Below are 15,216 nucleotides of genomic sequence, written 5' to 3'. Positions count from 1 at the left end.
CCACTCTCATAGTAAAGAGCTTCCCCCTGACATCCAACCTCAATCTTTTCTCCTTCAACTTAAAACCATTTCCTCTTGTCAATAAAGTCTAAAAGCTACTCAGCAGAGATTTACAGCATGGAAGAATTAGAAACCTGCTTTTCTCAAAGGTATGGCACTTTCAAGGCTTTCTCAGCACACGCTGCTCTTTCTTTCTCCTTAGAATTCAAACCTCCGATTCCCCACATACCATCCCTTAATTCCTGGCCCATGTTTGCTGTAGGTGAAGTAATTATGAATGAAAACCCCACTCCATTTATACGATTTTTGTTTACAACATAGACATTAAGCTACAAAATTCATACTCCCGACATCTTACTAATGCTGTTCTACTGTAAAATTCCTCGGGCAACAGGTAAATAATGACTTAGAACTCCAACAGAATAATTACCTTACAATGCAGGCATGCTGAAGATAGAGTTAGCTCTGGATTTGAAAATACTATTTTTTAGGACCTTATCTGTTACACAGAGAGTGCGAAGCACTTACTATTAATTTATTACTACGACATTTTGGTTCAGATCCAATCAATCCTCAGTTGGTTAAAAATAATCTTGTCGTTATTCAATAATGAAATTTAGCTTTTCAAAGCAGTTCTCCTAACCTCTGATTTTGAAATTGTAGGTCCTTCAGACCTCAGCAAAATGCGCTTCTTGCCACGACTGAGCACAGAGCTATACGGTATCTTTACTGCACCTGGAGCACCAAGTTATTCTGCAAGGTGGAAGAAATTAACACATTCAGCACTTTCCATCACCTTCCAGCTGAAGACACAGCGTGCATCAAAACAGACGTGAACTCCTTACTAATAAAGACATACAGGGAGGTTTTTCTGATGCATCTCTAAAGTAGATTAGGTAAAGTACATCTAAATCTTAAGTGGGTGCTCCTCAAAATTAACTGATTTGATTTAGCTTCCTTCGCTTCCAAAAGGAAGTAAACAAAGTTCAATTGTCTTTAGTGATAACCCAGGTTAAGTCATATAGTTCAAGGCGATGAACTTGCCCAGTGTTCCTTTGCAGGTACACCTGATGGGAAAACAGCGTCTCAGATTGATTCAGCGAATGGATTTCCTTTCTGAGCTGAGCAGGCAAAATCCCTGCAACACAGGAAGATCTTTATATTGCATTTCAACTGCTAGTCCTGCAAAGCCGATGCACGCCGGAGGGAACATCCTGCATTCGCTATACATAGACAATTTCTCTCTCGCCCAGATGATGAAGATTATAGAGAGTGGGAGTGCATTATTAACAGGAGAACACTGTTAGTACTGAAGACATGCCATACAAGGGAATGGGAATATTTCACCGGAAACCTATTTTCTGGTGTTCCAGCTACACAAAAGGAAAAAAACCCAACAAAACCCACCACCAACTGATGTAACAAGGTAGCCTGGAGAGTTTTCTCCATTTATTTCTTATTCTCCATTTTCAAGTTGCGACATAATGACCACGCTAGGTGCTTAGACTTGTTTCCCCACTGAGCAGACCTGACGCAGTGACTCATTTAACAGTTCTCCAGCCTGAGAAGTTCTCAGATGCTCCACAGCCATACCTAGCCACGAGTCAGAGAGCTTTTAATTCTCAGGCACTTCTGACGTCATTCTCAGCAGGAGTTTAATCTACACAAAAGTCATTTTGCAACAACACTTCTAAACAAAAACGCTACTAATACCGTTAATCCTTAGCTAAAGTCAGACAATCAAACAGCGACTACGTAAGGGGACACTAAAGGAAACAGTTGCCTTTTCTCATAACTGTCTTCTGAACTAAACTTCAGCTTTTTTCTTTATGCTTGAATTAGAGCTTTTAAATAATGTCTATTTACCATACACGCTTTTACCATTTCACACCTGGTGAAGACATCCCCTTATTTTATTCCATTGCTCTGAAAACTTGGAATACCAAAGTGGGTTCTCTTAGATACTGAAGAAGAAAAGATGGGTCACGTCTCCCGTTTTTGGTATCACTTGTTCAGCCCACCAAAAGAACTAGCAGCCCAGGATTAGGCGGTTTCTGTTTAAGGCAAGTTAGCTACAGGAAGGATTCCGCATGCAAACCATTTGATATGGAAGAGTTGACTGTAAAAATGTGTGGACACCAGGCAGCCAGCAAAGTCAGACGGTAAAGATAACGCAGTATCTGTACCATGCATTAACAACCTGCACTCCCAGCAGTTTGGGTCAGCTTCTTCAAGCTGCTGCAGCGTATATCTCACTCAGCACGCACAGCGTGGTGCCTGTGTCCCCGCATCCATAAGCCTCACAGCACTGCACCACAGTATTATCAGGACTTGGAACATACCAGAGCTTCCTTTTACAGTGTTCTGTGTGCTACCTGCCAGAACCGGGCAATCTAACCCCAGCATGACAGCTCCGTTAAGCAGAAATTGATGGTATTGCTGTAATGGAGCTATCAGTGACAGATACCTCCTACGTGGTTCCCAGGTCAGATTCACTTAAGCAATGATAAACGAACATGAAACACTGTCAGCACAAAACAAGATCATAAACACTGAACTTTTAGTTAAAAAGATGGCTTTCTGGATGCTTTCACTTTTATCAAAAACATACCCTTCTCCTGGTTCCCTATACTTACAGCTTATAACACACCAACCCTTTTCTATCCAGCCATCATGCTACCAGAGGTGCCATCCCCAGGCTGTCCAACACTTGATGTCACCATGAGCCAATTGGTTATTTTGACCATTCACACGGGAAAGATTAAATCTAAAACCAGGAACAAGCAGTGCTTGAGGATCAGCCTTCCCGTTTTCTTTGCTTTTGAAAACTCAAGTGTTGTGAGCATCACAAGTACAATTCCACCTGTCCCAGAGTTTCCTTCAGTAAACACACTATATGAATTTATTCTTTAACTTAGCTAATGCACAGTGACTTTGGGTATGGCACTTACTCTTAGGAGATGAACAGAGGCATAAATAAGTCAGAAAATAGGGAGCAACTGCAAGAAGGCGCAACAACAGCAAGGAGTGGTCATCGAGAGGGTCTCTCTAATTGAGGAGCTGCTCTCAGGGGCTGATGTTTCAGCTGCCCTCACGCTCTCTTAAGACTAATCCAAATTTGCAACAGTTCCTTCCTTTTAAAAATACTAAGCACAATGAATCAACTGCTACAATAGTGTACAGTATGAACAAATTAATAATTCTCTCAAAATAATATCGTAGATTTACTACAAATGCCGCATTGGCAGTCAATACAACTACTTTTGGGCCATGTGCATTCAGATGGACCGGAATTCCTCAGTCCTGGAAGTATGTTGTAAGACAGAGCAGACCACATTGCTTCAATCCATTTTTTTAATTGTATTCCTACAAAAAATCATGTAAACATTAGCATACAGATCCAGAAAAATCAATATAATATAATGATGCATAAAGTGTAGTTTAGAAGAATGTCAGGAACAGTTCATCAGTTTATAAATTAATATATACAGAAGTGGGTACTCATAAGAACACCTCATAACCGAGGAGTTTAGGTGCCAGAGCTGTAGAACAAAGAGCAGCACTCCGACACCAAACTTTACTAGGAGGCAAGACTGCAATCTAAATGACTGCCTTTTGTTTCATACCAAGCATTCAGTTTAGCTGCTAAAACGAATATAAAACAATAGTTTCGGTAGGAAGTTTATTTTTATCTGAAAACATATAACAAACATCCTTAAAGTAATGATAAAAAAAAGAACAATACTCCATAAACAGGTTTCTAGGTTTCAAGAAGTGTGGAGATGAAGCTCGCTAGGCTGCAAAGAGCATCGGGCCTTCTGTTCCATGCTATCTCCAACAAAGCACCAGAACACGTCTCCAGCTAAAGAAAACACTTCAGGTAGGTTATAAAATGTTGAGTGGTAGTTGGATAGAAAAAGGGAGGTGCAGAGTACATGCTGGGCTCATTCAAAATCCCTCCTTCCCCACGCAGCACTCCGGGCACTTCAGCGCTTATTGAATTCCAAAGCCATGGCAACCTAACACCATTGGTAACTCTTCAACTCGCCTTTTTATCGTCCAGAAAAACAAAACAAACCAAGAAAAATGTCATCTCCAGCCTGCATGCAAAGTCATACTCCAAGAGTTCTCACAGAGCTGCCCCTTGTGAGTGCAGGGACACAAGGCAGAATGTGGGACAGATCATTCTTACTCAGATGACGTTAAACAGAGAACAAATTCTCTTTTTCTCCCATCCATGTAGTTGTATTTCATAGGTAAAAATTAAGAGGGAAACATACCCTAAAGAGCAATCTCAGAAGCTGTTCTTTCCCATTTGAAAGGTCTCCAGTATCAGTGAAATCAAAGCTGACAGCACTAGGAACCTCCTAGAAATAGCTGACACTCCAAAGACGTAACTGAACACGCTATTATATGAACTTCAGAGAATCTTCCCAAAACTAAATATATATTTTTTGTTTCTAGAGCCAAACTCAAATTTTACGCCATCTTATTCGGTACAGTTTTCATAAACAAAAAAAATAATTTCCCCTCACAACACAAATCAATATTGCACTAATAAAGATGCATGCATCTACAGTAAAAGGGAAGTCACATCTGGCCACCTAAAACTTTTTGCTCTGTTTTTTTTCCAGTTGGTTAGGAACAAATTCTGTTCACCTTTTCTAGAGGAAATCCTGAGTAGTACGGTGCAGATGTGGCAGGTAGCACCAACTCTGTGTCAAGACTTAATCAATCAGGTACATTTGTCATCAGCACTGCATGTAGAAGTTCTGCCATTGCCAGAATCTCAGACAACGTGAAAACACAACAAGAAGAGATTTCTACAAAGTTAGAGGATACAAGTTGCAAACACCAGGACAGGCCTGAAATTCTATTGTAAATCTTTTCCTCGACATGGATGTGTGTGAAGAAAACCATAGCTGGCAGGAATAATAGGACAAAATCAGCCAAGCTGCCGTGTGTCACATCTGAAGCAACGCTTCCCAGCGGCCCACTGCAGCACTGATGCAATGGTGTAGCACTCTGAAGTCATTTGTAAATGACCCAAACAATTTGCTACTGCTCTTCCACCAGGGCAGCTCGAGCAATGAGTGCCTTACTGCTAGCCAGACTACCAACAGCTTCCACTATGTAATTAGTAGGTCATGTTTCAGGCTTGGAGATGTTTTATCAGACACCAACCAAAAGGATTTGTCAATACTAGAGCCAGAGCTCACTACATTTCCTGCTGCTGTTACTTGCATTGCTCAGAGAGCAGCTACGATGGATCGGGCAGATCTGATACAGAAGGGGTTAAACTTAGCAATTTTGGCCTAAACTTAAGTTGGGTTTAATTACTAACAGAAAATGTTTCACTGAATCGGCCCTGTATGTAGACCTAGAAAGTTTTTTTCACCTACTTATCTGTAGTTTTGTGTAAAATATTAACCTACTACAGAAACAGTGATTTGGTATTCACAGAGACACTAAAAACAGTTTTTACAGATCTTCTGACCTCTTTCCAATATTGCTATTCCCACCCCTAAGACGACACAGGTGCAAATTCCTCACAAGACCTTAAGTTTTTATCTGTAGCCTGGGCTTTCCTCCCACTAATATGCAAGTGGCTTCCAAGTGTTTTCCCACAAGGATCTAAAGCACATACTGCAATAAGGGAGAACTGATACGAGAATATCAACAAAATTACAGCAGACCTTAATTCAAATGAAGTTGCCAACAACAGTGATCCTTGAGGAACTTACGTATAGTAATATGCTTATGACCTTGTTCAGTGTTGTAACAGATAGCACCAACAGAACAGCTTTAAAAGTTTAATATATGAATGTTTCCTTCTGCTTCTAACTCTGATCACATATCCCATTTTCCCACCCGTCTGCTCTTCAGACTCTCTCTGCTTCTTCATGATAACTTTTTCTAATTTGACCAAGATAATGCAGTTCTGAAATGCATTATAGCTCCTCCAAAATCTTCACATGTAGCCATTTATTACAAAGTATATTAAAACCAGGACATTTTAAACTGAATGTATGAAAATTTTGATAAGAGCAATGAAAGTACCGTGGCAGTCTTAAGGAGGTAATCAAATGGTTACAACTTTCAATAAGAACAATAATTACAATGTTTCTCTCTAAAATCATTCTGGGGTTATATGGCTCCATGTACTCCAGCACTATGCTCAGCAAGAAGTCTAGATACAGACATCTTTGAAGTCTTTCAGCAGTATCTTGATTCAAATACAAGCGTTCACAAAATCTCCTGCTAAACAAGGTGTAATGCAAACCAGATTTACCAGAGAAATCCTTTCTGCACACACATGAACAATCATGTACGAAGCCATCAAACAAGTTATCTAGCCTCTGAAAGGCTGATTTTTGGATGTTTGATAACTACCAATGCAATCAATATGTATTAAGTTATCCAATTCATACTTTCCACTCAGCAACTCAAACAATATACGAGTGGGAGGAGTTGAACAATATTCTGATTGAATACATTTATCTTAATCTTCAAAGCACAGCCCTTTTTCTTCATCATCATCTGTAGAATCTGCATAGGACTCGATGGTGTTATATATGAAAGAGTACAGCTTGACTTCTGGTCCTGAAGTAGAACAGGTTCTGCATTCCTCATTGTAGTATCTGAGTAGCAGCCTATAAACGTCCCCTTGAAAATGAAAACAAAGACTGTATTTAAGGAAATGTGCTATGAAGAATGTATGGCTGCAACTGAAGACTAGAAATGTGTGAAACAGTGTCAAGTGACATCTCTAAATGAGTAGTGAAAGAGGAAGTAGACAACTGCACAAGGAACACCCTGCTGTTTCCAAGTTTCTCATAACACAGGGCAGACTCCCTCCTCTTTCTGCTCAGCTCTCCGCACAGGCTATCCAAACATTCATTTCCATATGTACCACTTACAAACGTACTGTCAGTTACCAAGCTTCCTACTTTCGTCCTAGAAAGTAAAGACTCTTTAAAATTACAGTGGGGCAGTGCATACACTGCTTTTCTTGTACTGTAGATGAATAACAAATCTGACTACTGATTTTTCTTATAAAATCAAGCCAAAAGCACTGTAACTCCCATCCATACTAAGAATGTATAAGCGGATTTTTTTAAGCCTTTAAAGTGGTATCAAAAAACTTCTGCAAGTCTTCCATCTACAACATCTGTATTTTCTTAATTCCGGAAAAGAATTCCTAAGTAAGTTATTCTAGGATTCTAGAAGTCAGATTAATGTTGTTCAGTTGACTCTGTATCAGGAGAGCTCCCCACTCTGAAAACAGGTGCCAATAAACCAAGACCATTTACTTGGGCTCAGGACTTGATGACAGTAATTCTTACTGGGTAATTTCTCGTTACACAGTAGTCTGCATGAATGAAAAGATTTCCTTATGCTCACCAACAGTTTGGTTCTTCTCACAGAGAAAAGTATGCATACTGTAAATATCTCGCATCAGCTCCACATCTCCAAAGGTAAAATAAACAATATCACGTCCAGACTCAGCAGCTGCCAATATCTGTATTAAGGCTGAAAGAAGAAGGGGAAAAAAAAATTACATGCATTAATGTAAAACTTATGCTGTGTTTTGCCTTGCAGCAAATAATGATACCACTCATGTTCAGGTGAACACTGCAAAGCAATGGCAACAACACATAGAAAGTTACTTTCACTTTTAAAATAAAGCAGCTCAGAGTGTTGAAGTATTCTGATGGAGCCACTAGAGATAACTTTCCAGATAAACAATATCCTTAAATCCATATATATACATATACACATATATAATACAAAAATTGAAGTCTGTCCTGCCTAGCCCTAAGCTGCATACAGCCATTAGGTAACAAATAAACATGTCCAACGACATAAAAAAAACCCAGAGCATCCTGATATAATCCTGGGTTTAAGCAATTTAGATGAGGTCAGAATAGAACTTACATTCTCCTCTTTCCTTCTGAAGGAACGGAGCTAATCCTTTCATAAGGACATAAGCCACAAAAAGCAGGAGCTGACCAATTTGTTGGTTTTTTTTTAATCTCCCAAGTGGAGATCTGTGATTCTACCATACAATCTAAGGTGTCTGTTTTGCCCACAATGAAAGTGCACAGCATGAAATATCATTGTGTGTGACCTCTAAGAAGAGAGGCGATGATGTCAGCAATGCAACTGTAGTTAATTTCCAGTTTTGTGTCAAATTCCCTGAACCAAGCTGCATCTCATGTTCTGGCAAAGGGGAATGCTACAGAGTAGACTGGCTTTGCCTGTAGGGAAAAGGAACAAGAATGCTTCTTATCTTGGAAACAGATTGTTGAAGATTTACCTTGGGAAATTATCTGGGATACTGTCCAATAACCTAGCTGAGCCAAGATAATGATCTGCTGCAACTGGAGAGAGTGGCTCTGGTCCCTTCTTACTGTTGCAGCCCCCAGGTACTCATTTGCATCTCCACTGAGCCAACTCCATTCACCAACCTGGCAAAAAAGTTCTCTGACAAAAGAGTAAAAGCTAACTGCTCTCTGCAAGACAAGCAGTTGAGTTGGCTGAGTGATGTGTTTACTGAGAGCCTTAACTGATGTAAGGAAGAGCACCTGGGGAGGGGAGAAGTAAAAAAACCAGACCCTTTGAGGCAGCACCCAACTATTAAATAGCACAGCTTTTTCCCCAAGCAGTACTGTGAGGTTGGACTGTCACAGGCACGTATCATCAATGGCACACTCTTTTAAGATTATGTTACATCAGTCCAAATAACAAACTCCCATAAACTATTTAATCTGTTGCTACTTGTTTCAGAGCCCACGGGTACAGCTTCAGTGTTCATCCTCATAATGACTATATCAGTCACACTTTAATTATCTGTACTTATTGGGTAGAAAAGGAAAGATTTTATTCTAAATAAAACAGCATATGCACTGCATTACCACCTAACAGAAGCTAAATTGAAAGCTTGTCATAGCTTAGCTACGAAAAGAGACTTTAAATATTACATTCTTTAATCAAAAGCCTTGTAGACCCATAGCTAAAATTATAAATTACATGAAGCACATGTGAAATTAATCTCAACCTGGGAATGGTATTTAATTAAACTACCGAACCAGCTGTAGATTTGGTAAAGCTTCAGTAGTTCAGCTTTTAAAGGGCCTAATTAACTAGCTCGCACAGGGGAACAGAATCTAATGAATCTTCATATTAATTCCAAACAAACAACACAGTTTATAGAATCACAGAATCACAAGGCTGGAAAGGACCTACAAGATCATCTAGTCCAACCATCCTCCCATTACCATTGCTACCACAAGCTACTGAACCTTATCTCGTAGCTCCTCACCCAGACTTTCACTTCACACAAGAAATATTACAAGTACTCCACTATTTATTTTGACTCCCTATAAATCTCATGAAATGAGAGTCAAAATTTCTGTAAGAGTCAGTCTTTTGAGTGTTAATACAATGCAGCACCATCTGAAACATCCATGCTACTGATACAGAAAAGACCACCAGATCCTGGGGTACAGGGGACTGGGGCTCTCTTGGCTGATCAGATGCGATCTAACTTAATTCTTCAGGAACTGCACCTGAAGGAATACCTTTTTCTGCCACCCACTGAGCCCAAGCCTTCAGCATAAAACAAATACTTCAATAGACCCTTCCTCTTGAACCTTATTTGTTCAGATACGTAATGCTAAGTCACAAAAATAGTACTTTCTCATATTTGTTACAAGTTAAATTTATGTATTTATGAGATGACTCAATACAGATAATCTCTTTTGCATTTTCAGTAACAAAACACTTTAAAAAAGCCTTTCAGACAGTTGCACAGAACCCTGTAGCTGTAAATTCTTAAATCATCCTCTGGCTTCAGAAACAAGACAATATCTTCCAACTTTTCCCAATCAGATGAACGTATTTCTTCAGCATTTCAAGTCCTATGGTCCACACTAAGGAAATATTCCTAACCAAGCTGAAATATGTCTCATTTATTTATTGGGTTCTCAATTCATAAAGCCAAATATTTTTTTCCTTCCCCATGAAGGCTTCTTTCTCATCATCTGTGACCTTGATTGTAAATATGCTTATCTGATGATCCAAAAAGCCAATGCAATACTGCATAATGGAACTTACTCAATTATGTCTGATTACATCAAACTACTTGGTTGTTCTGAAGCCTCTGTTACAGATCCAGACAATAGATAAACACCAACATCCTTTCAAATGTAAGAATGTTACATGCAAAACATTTTAAACTATGGAAATTGTCATTTTCAATACACTGCCAAGCCTGTGTGATCAACACTGCTACTTTGGGTTCCATAAATTGTGATATTGATAATCTCAGAGGTTTAAAACATGTTCCAAAATGAGAAAATTTTATTTCCAGTTAGAATTGGCTTGAAGAAAAATGTCACATATTAAAGACTAGCTCCATACCCAATAGCGCATCACTGTCAATTAATTCTCTTTATCAAGTATTAATTTTGCAGTGTCAACTAAGAAATCAAGCTTGCTTTCCAAGAAGAATATGGTTGAAGTGAGGTGTTCTTTTTTTTAAGGCCTAGCAAAAGAAGAGGAGATGACGTGAGAGTACAATCATAGCTTCAAATGAGCATTTTCGTAACACTAGCACTGGCTGTCAATTGTTAATTCTGACAAATGGGTGGGTGGGAGGGAAACAAGGTTGACCCAAAAACCAGAGAAAAAACAATGTTTTGAGCTTTTAGTTTAATTTTAACTTAACTGAAAGTTATCTGAAAGTTCACAGTAGATTTATAGACTCAGCAACTCAGGGCTCATTTCTTTGTCGGCTAAGACATCTCTTATGGGCTTCCTCCTCAAATGGACTCAGCTTTCCTGGTCTTTGTCAGCATATCTCACTTTTGAGTTCTGACTGATAGGCAACAAAGTCAAGCCCTCCAGTGAGCAACTCTATACTAAAAGTTACATCCAGCATTGAATAAGTAACAACTTCGATCGGATGAACAGTATGGTTTGTAGTTTTGTTTTAATTGGAAACTCATAAAAAAAGAGATACTACAATTGAGATCTTACGCAAATCAGAACATGTATTAAACCTTCCTAGCATGAATCATAATCAAGTATGATCAGAACCTATATTTGGTATTGTAGGTCTGTACACGGCGACCCATTTTGTCTAACAAATAAGAAACAGCTGTCAGCAAGGCAATGAGTATTGAGAGAAAAATAGATTCTCAATGAACAAACCACAACTGGACAGAAAACTGATGGAAATTAGTAGCCTAGTGATTGTCTGGTAATGTACCCCCCTCAAAGTTGTTCAGAAAAACAAATTTTAAATACTTCCCACAAGTTTGAAAATAACCAAAATGTTAACTTAAACTTATAATTCCATAAATCAGGTTATCAATTTAAGTGTCAGGATCTGCCATTTCTTGATTGGAAAAAAGTCTTACATGAATGTAGTAGGCACGTGATATCTGCTGCACTAGATATACTCTAATTAAAAACAAAAGAACACGAGAAAGTGAGAGATGATAGCAGGTGAGTCAGGAAAGAAAGCATGCCCCAGTGACTGACAGCCTCTCTAGCATACTGCAATGTATCACAGAACGAAACATTCAACTTGCCAGCAAGTTTCTGGAACCTTTCAGATGACCGAGTACTTTGAACAGCTTTGCAGAGATATTAATTTTTAAGCAAAGGCTGTAAAGACTGGTTCAGAAAGATTAACAGTTACCTAACTGAGAGTTAAAATGAGAGTGAACAAATATTCCATCTCCGTGGTTTTGAAGTTTTCAGTGCTACAAGAGCTCGTAAACCTGGCAGTTCAGATACCATTGTAGATATTTCAAAGTTTAAACTGAAAATAGTATACAAAAACAGCGTGCATTTTTAGTATTTAAGGTCACAACAGTCATGTCCAAAGATCAAAGTTAACGAACCAGGTCTACAGACAGTTTAACTACTACTTGAATTCTTGGTTACAATTTATTTGTGCTGAACAAAACCAAAAAATGTACTTGGCCCCCAGAAAGAATACGATCAAAAATCAAAATCTTAAGTTCATGGATTCATTTGAATCTTAATACCTTGCTATAGTTTACCTTTCAATCTGGAGTCCCCTCCAAAGGCACCACATCCCCAGTTTCCTGTGGCTATTGCAGAGAGATTTTGCGGTGGAACGTTGGGTCTAGAGAAGCCACAGTAGGCCTGCAGGCAGACAAGAGTCAGAAGATGAAGCTGACAGGCACCCTGGTGCATTATTTTCAAACAACTAAATGATAACAATCACTGTTGTCTTCCAACAATAAAAATATCAAATAATCTCAATATACCATTAATCTTCCATTAAGTTAAAAGTAAACCGTAGTAGCAGTTAAAGAATAAATTCTTTACTTAGGCATCCTTTTAAGGCAAGAATAATTTTGCCTTATTTGGATCCAAGGTAAAAATTAAGTGCAGGTGCAGATTTCCAGGGATTTGAAAACTATAGGCAAGTTTACAGAACAGCTAGAACAGAGAATCTAACTTTTAACAGTAGGTTACATCACATCTTTTTGGTACTACTAAGAGACATGACAGTTCAACTGCTGTGGCCAGTATTGCCATAATTCCTCTACAATGAATCCTCAACAATAGAACACAAGTCTAAAACAGTAAATAAGAATGGGAGAAAGAAGTCAGATCAGTAGAAAATCTTGAGAAAAAGCAGGCGCTTCTGTGTACAGAAGAAAAGCCAAATCTCTCTCAAAAGTTTTTCAGCAGGACAAAGATGATGGAACGTTGTTTGGTACAGATCTGATGTAAGCTGTAAATTCAGACTTGCTTACAATATACCAGTGTACAACAACTCAGCATCTGCAGAAGGAGTGCTCAAGTCAGATCTGTTATTAGCGTCCTCAGTGTCCAAAGCATGCTTGTATAAATAAATACTAAATAACTGAGTGAGCTAAGTCCTTCCAGCAAGCGAAATGGATTGGGACTGCAGCAGGATGCCATCTTCTTCACAGCTTTTACTTAACGGGCACATAATTCTCAGCTAGCCAGGAAAGAAACAACGAAACCCTGTCTCGTCAGACACACTAAGAAGTCTGTAAGTGCTTGGAAGGACTTCCAATGAAGAGGCCATCTAAGTAAATGTTCCTCTATGATTTTAGTTTCATTGTAAACCGAGGACAAAGCTTAATCATTTTCCAGAAAAGAAAGAATGCACGGGTGCATTTTAAGTAGTTTTCACCTTTTGATACAGAAACGTGTAAGTTCTTTGCACAGTTTTAAAGCAATTGCTTTTGTATGAGGAAGCAGAAAAGCTGTTCCTATTGAACTACAGGAATGACTGTGCCTGAAGTTGTATGCAGCTCTAGACATATGGCATCTCACGTTACCTAGAAGCAAGTGGTTTGCTTTCATTTAAAATTGTCCCATATAGATCTCAAAGCTAACACTGCTTGAAACACAACTCCTCTGTACACCATAATTTTTAGGGATGCATTTCTTGATAAGTATGAACCTGTCACTTTTAATGTTATTATTATTAGTCAGTGGTCATCAAAACATGCTCCATGACATTTATGTCTGCAAGCCCAACTGTACATCAGTTGTTTTTTTTAGCATTTGGAAAGTGGAACTTTCAACTGGAAAAATTATTGAGACGGACAGACTACATGAGGCAATAATCTCACGGGCCAAGCAAAGATGGAGCTATGACATCTCTTACAAAAGTATCTGCAAATCTTATTGTTGAAATCAGGTCCAATTTTTTTCCCCTCATTCTGAATAGCCGAATTCAGACAATATTAATCTTGCTTTCAGTTGAACCAGAAACAAAGGTCAGCCTCAGATGCCTTTCATGGAAGCAGAGTGAGCACCTGGTTCTTTAAAACAAGTAGATGCTATAGAGGAAAAACCATACAGGCTCCTAAGAAAACGTAAGCTGAAAGAAGAATCACTTGATTCAAGTTGTTCCAATCATTTCTTAATGCTCTAAAATAACAGATGGACAAAAGAGCCTTCGGAAACAAACGGAGACTGAGCTATGCCTACTAATACATAATAAATCCATATTTAACAGCTTGCGTGCATATACTTATGCTTACCTTGTCCTAATTTAATAAAAAGAAACAAAAAAACCCCAGTAGATTGCAGCCTATTCTACCACCTTTTTCCCCCCCACACACAAGAAAAGTAGTAAGGTTAACATAAATTTTAGAACAAACTGAAAGAACCAAACCCACTGAGTACAGTTGAACAACATTTTATTTGTTAAAACATCAGTCTCTGAAAAGCTTGGTTCTCTTTACTACTACAAGAATTTCATTTACTCACACTTCAAATGTCCTTTAAATACCCCCAAGTCTTCATCAGACACCGCCAGCCAGACTGACGCAGTGTATGAAAGCTTCACGTACCTACTGTAATTTATGCTCAAAATCCAAATCCAATCAATAATACTGAAAATTGTGAGCAGATCATAAATTCACTAGCGTAAATCATCTGAATTTTGTACCAAGATATCACTGAGGTTTACGAAATTTATTTACTGTCTCTTTCAGGGCTAATTTCATTTCCAAGCAAAAAGAAACAAGCTGATGAATGTTACTTTAATCACGAAGCCAAGGTTTTAAGGCTAAATTAAATTAGTCCTTCAGGGCTGCACGTCATTTCTGGGAGGAAAAATAAACTGTTAAGAATAAGGTACATTCCTTTTCCTTTTCTAGCTGAGAGTTAGGAACACACTGCCCTATTCTGAATTTATTTTAAATGCATCCTATAGAATTTCATGCTCTCCTCCACTACAGAAAGTAGGGGACCTCCTTAACAATTGTAGCATGCTCTCACATCTAAACCCCAAGCAAAAGCAGAGGCCTGCTGCATCTGTTATCATATAAGCATGCTACTACCCTGTCTTTTTATTTTAAACGTAAGTATGCTACATAATGTAAGCGTATAAACATTCTTGTACTCAACTGCACGGTAAAAAGAGCATTGCATTGCTATAACAGGCCACAGATCTCTCACTGTCTATGCCTTATGCTGATTGATACCAACTAACTCTCGTTATGACAAAATTTAAGCATGGGATAATAGCAAAGGCTTTGAAAACATCAGCACAGGCTGGAAGGTAGTGTCCCAGACTCACAGACAGATCACTGATGGCAATTATCCATCAATGCAGAAGCACCGCCTCCAAAGATGGGAAAGGACTGCTTCATCTTCAAGAGAAGCAGCAAAAAAAGCCATCAG

The 15,216-nt window shown here is 38.7% G+C and overlaps 1 protein-coding gene across 3 annotated transcripts in view; it reads right to left on the bottom strand.

Annotated features, from left to right (window-relative positions):
- Positions 1-3,340: 3,340 nt before the first annotated feature.
- The window catches only part of PARG (poly(ADP-ribose) glycohydrolase), a 61,416-nt gene continuing 49,540 nt past the window's right edge, over positions 3,341-15,216 (bottom strand). For all 3 annotated transcript variants that reach the window (XM_004941959.5, XM_421502.8, XM_015288036.4), the window contains 3 exons: positions 12,078-12,183; positions 7,405-7,533; positions 3,341-6,666 (listed from right to left, as the gene is read on the bottom strand). In XM_004941959.5, the coding sequence (XP_004942016.2) occupies positions 6,503-6,666; positions 7,405-7,533; positions 12,078-12,183 (399 nt within the window). In that variant the 3' untranslated portion in view covers positions 3,341-6,502. The remainder of the gene's footprint in view (positions 6,667-7,404; positions 7,534-12,077; positions 12,184-15,216) is intronic.

Source organism: Gallus gallus, chromosome 6 (genome assembly GCF_016699485.2).
Source record: "Gallus gallus isolate bGalGal1 chromosome 6, bGalGal1.mat.broiler.GRCg7b, whole genome shotgun sequence".
NCBI classification, from domain to species: Eukaryota; Metazoa; Chordata; class Aves; order Galliformes; family Phasianidae; genus Gallus; species Gallus gallus.
This window is presented reverse-complemented; position numbering and strand designations above follow the sequence as displayed.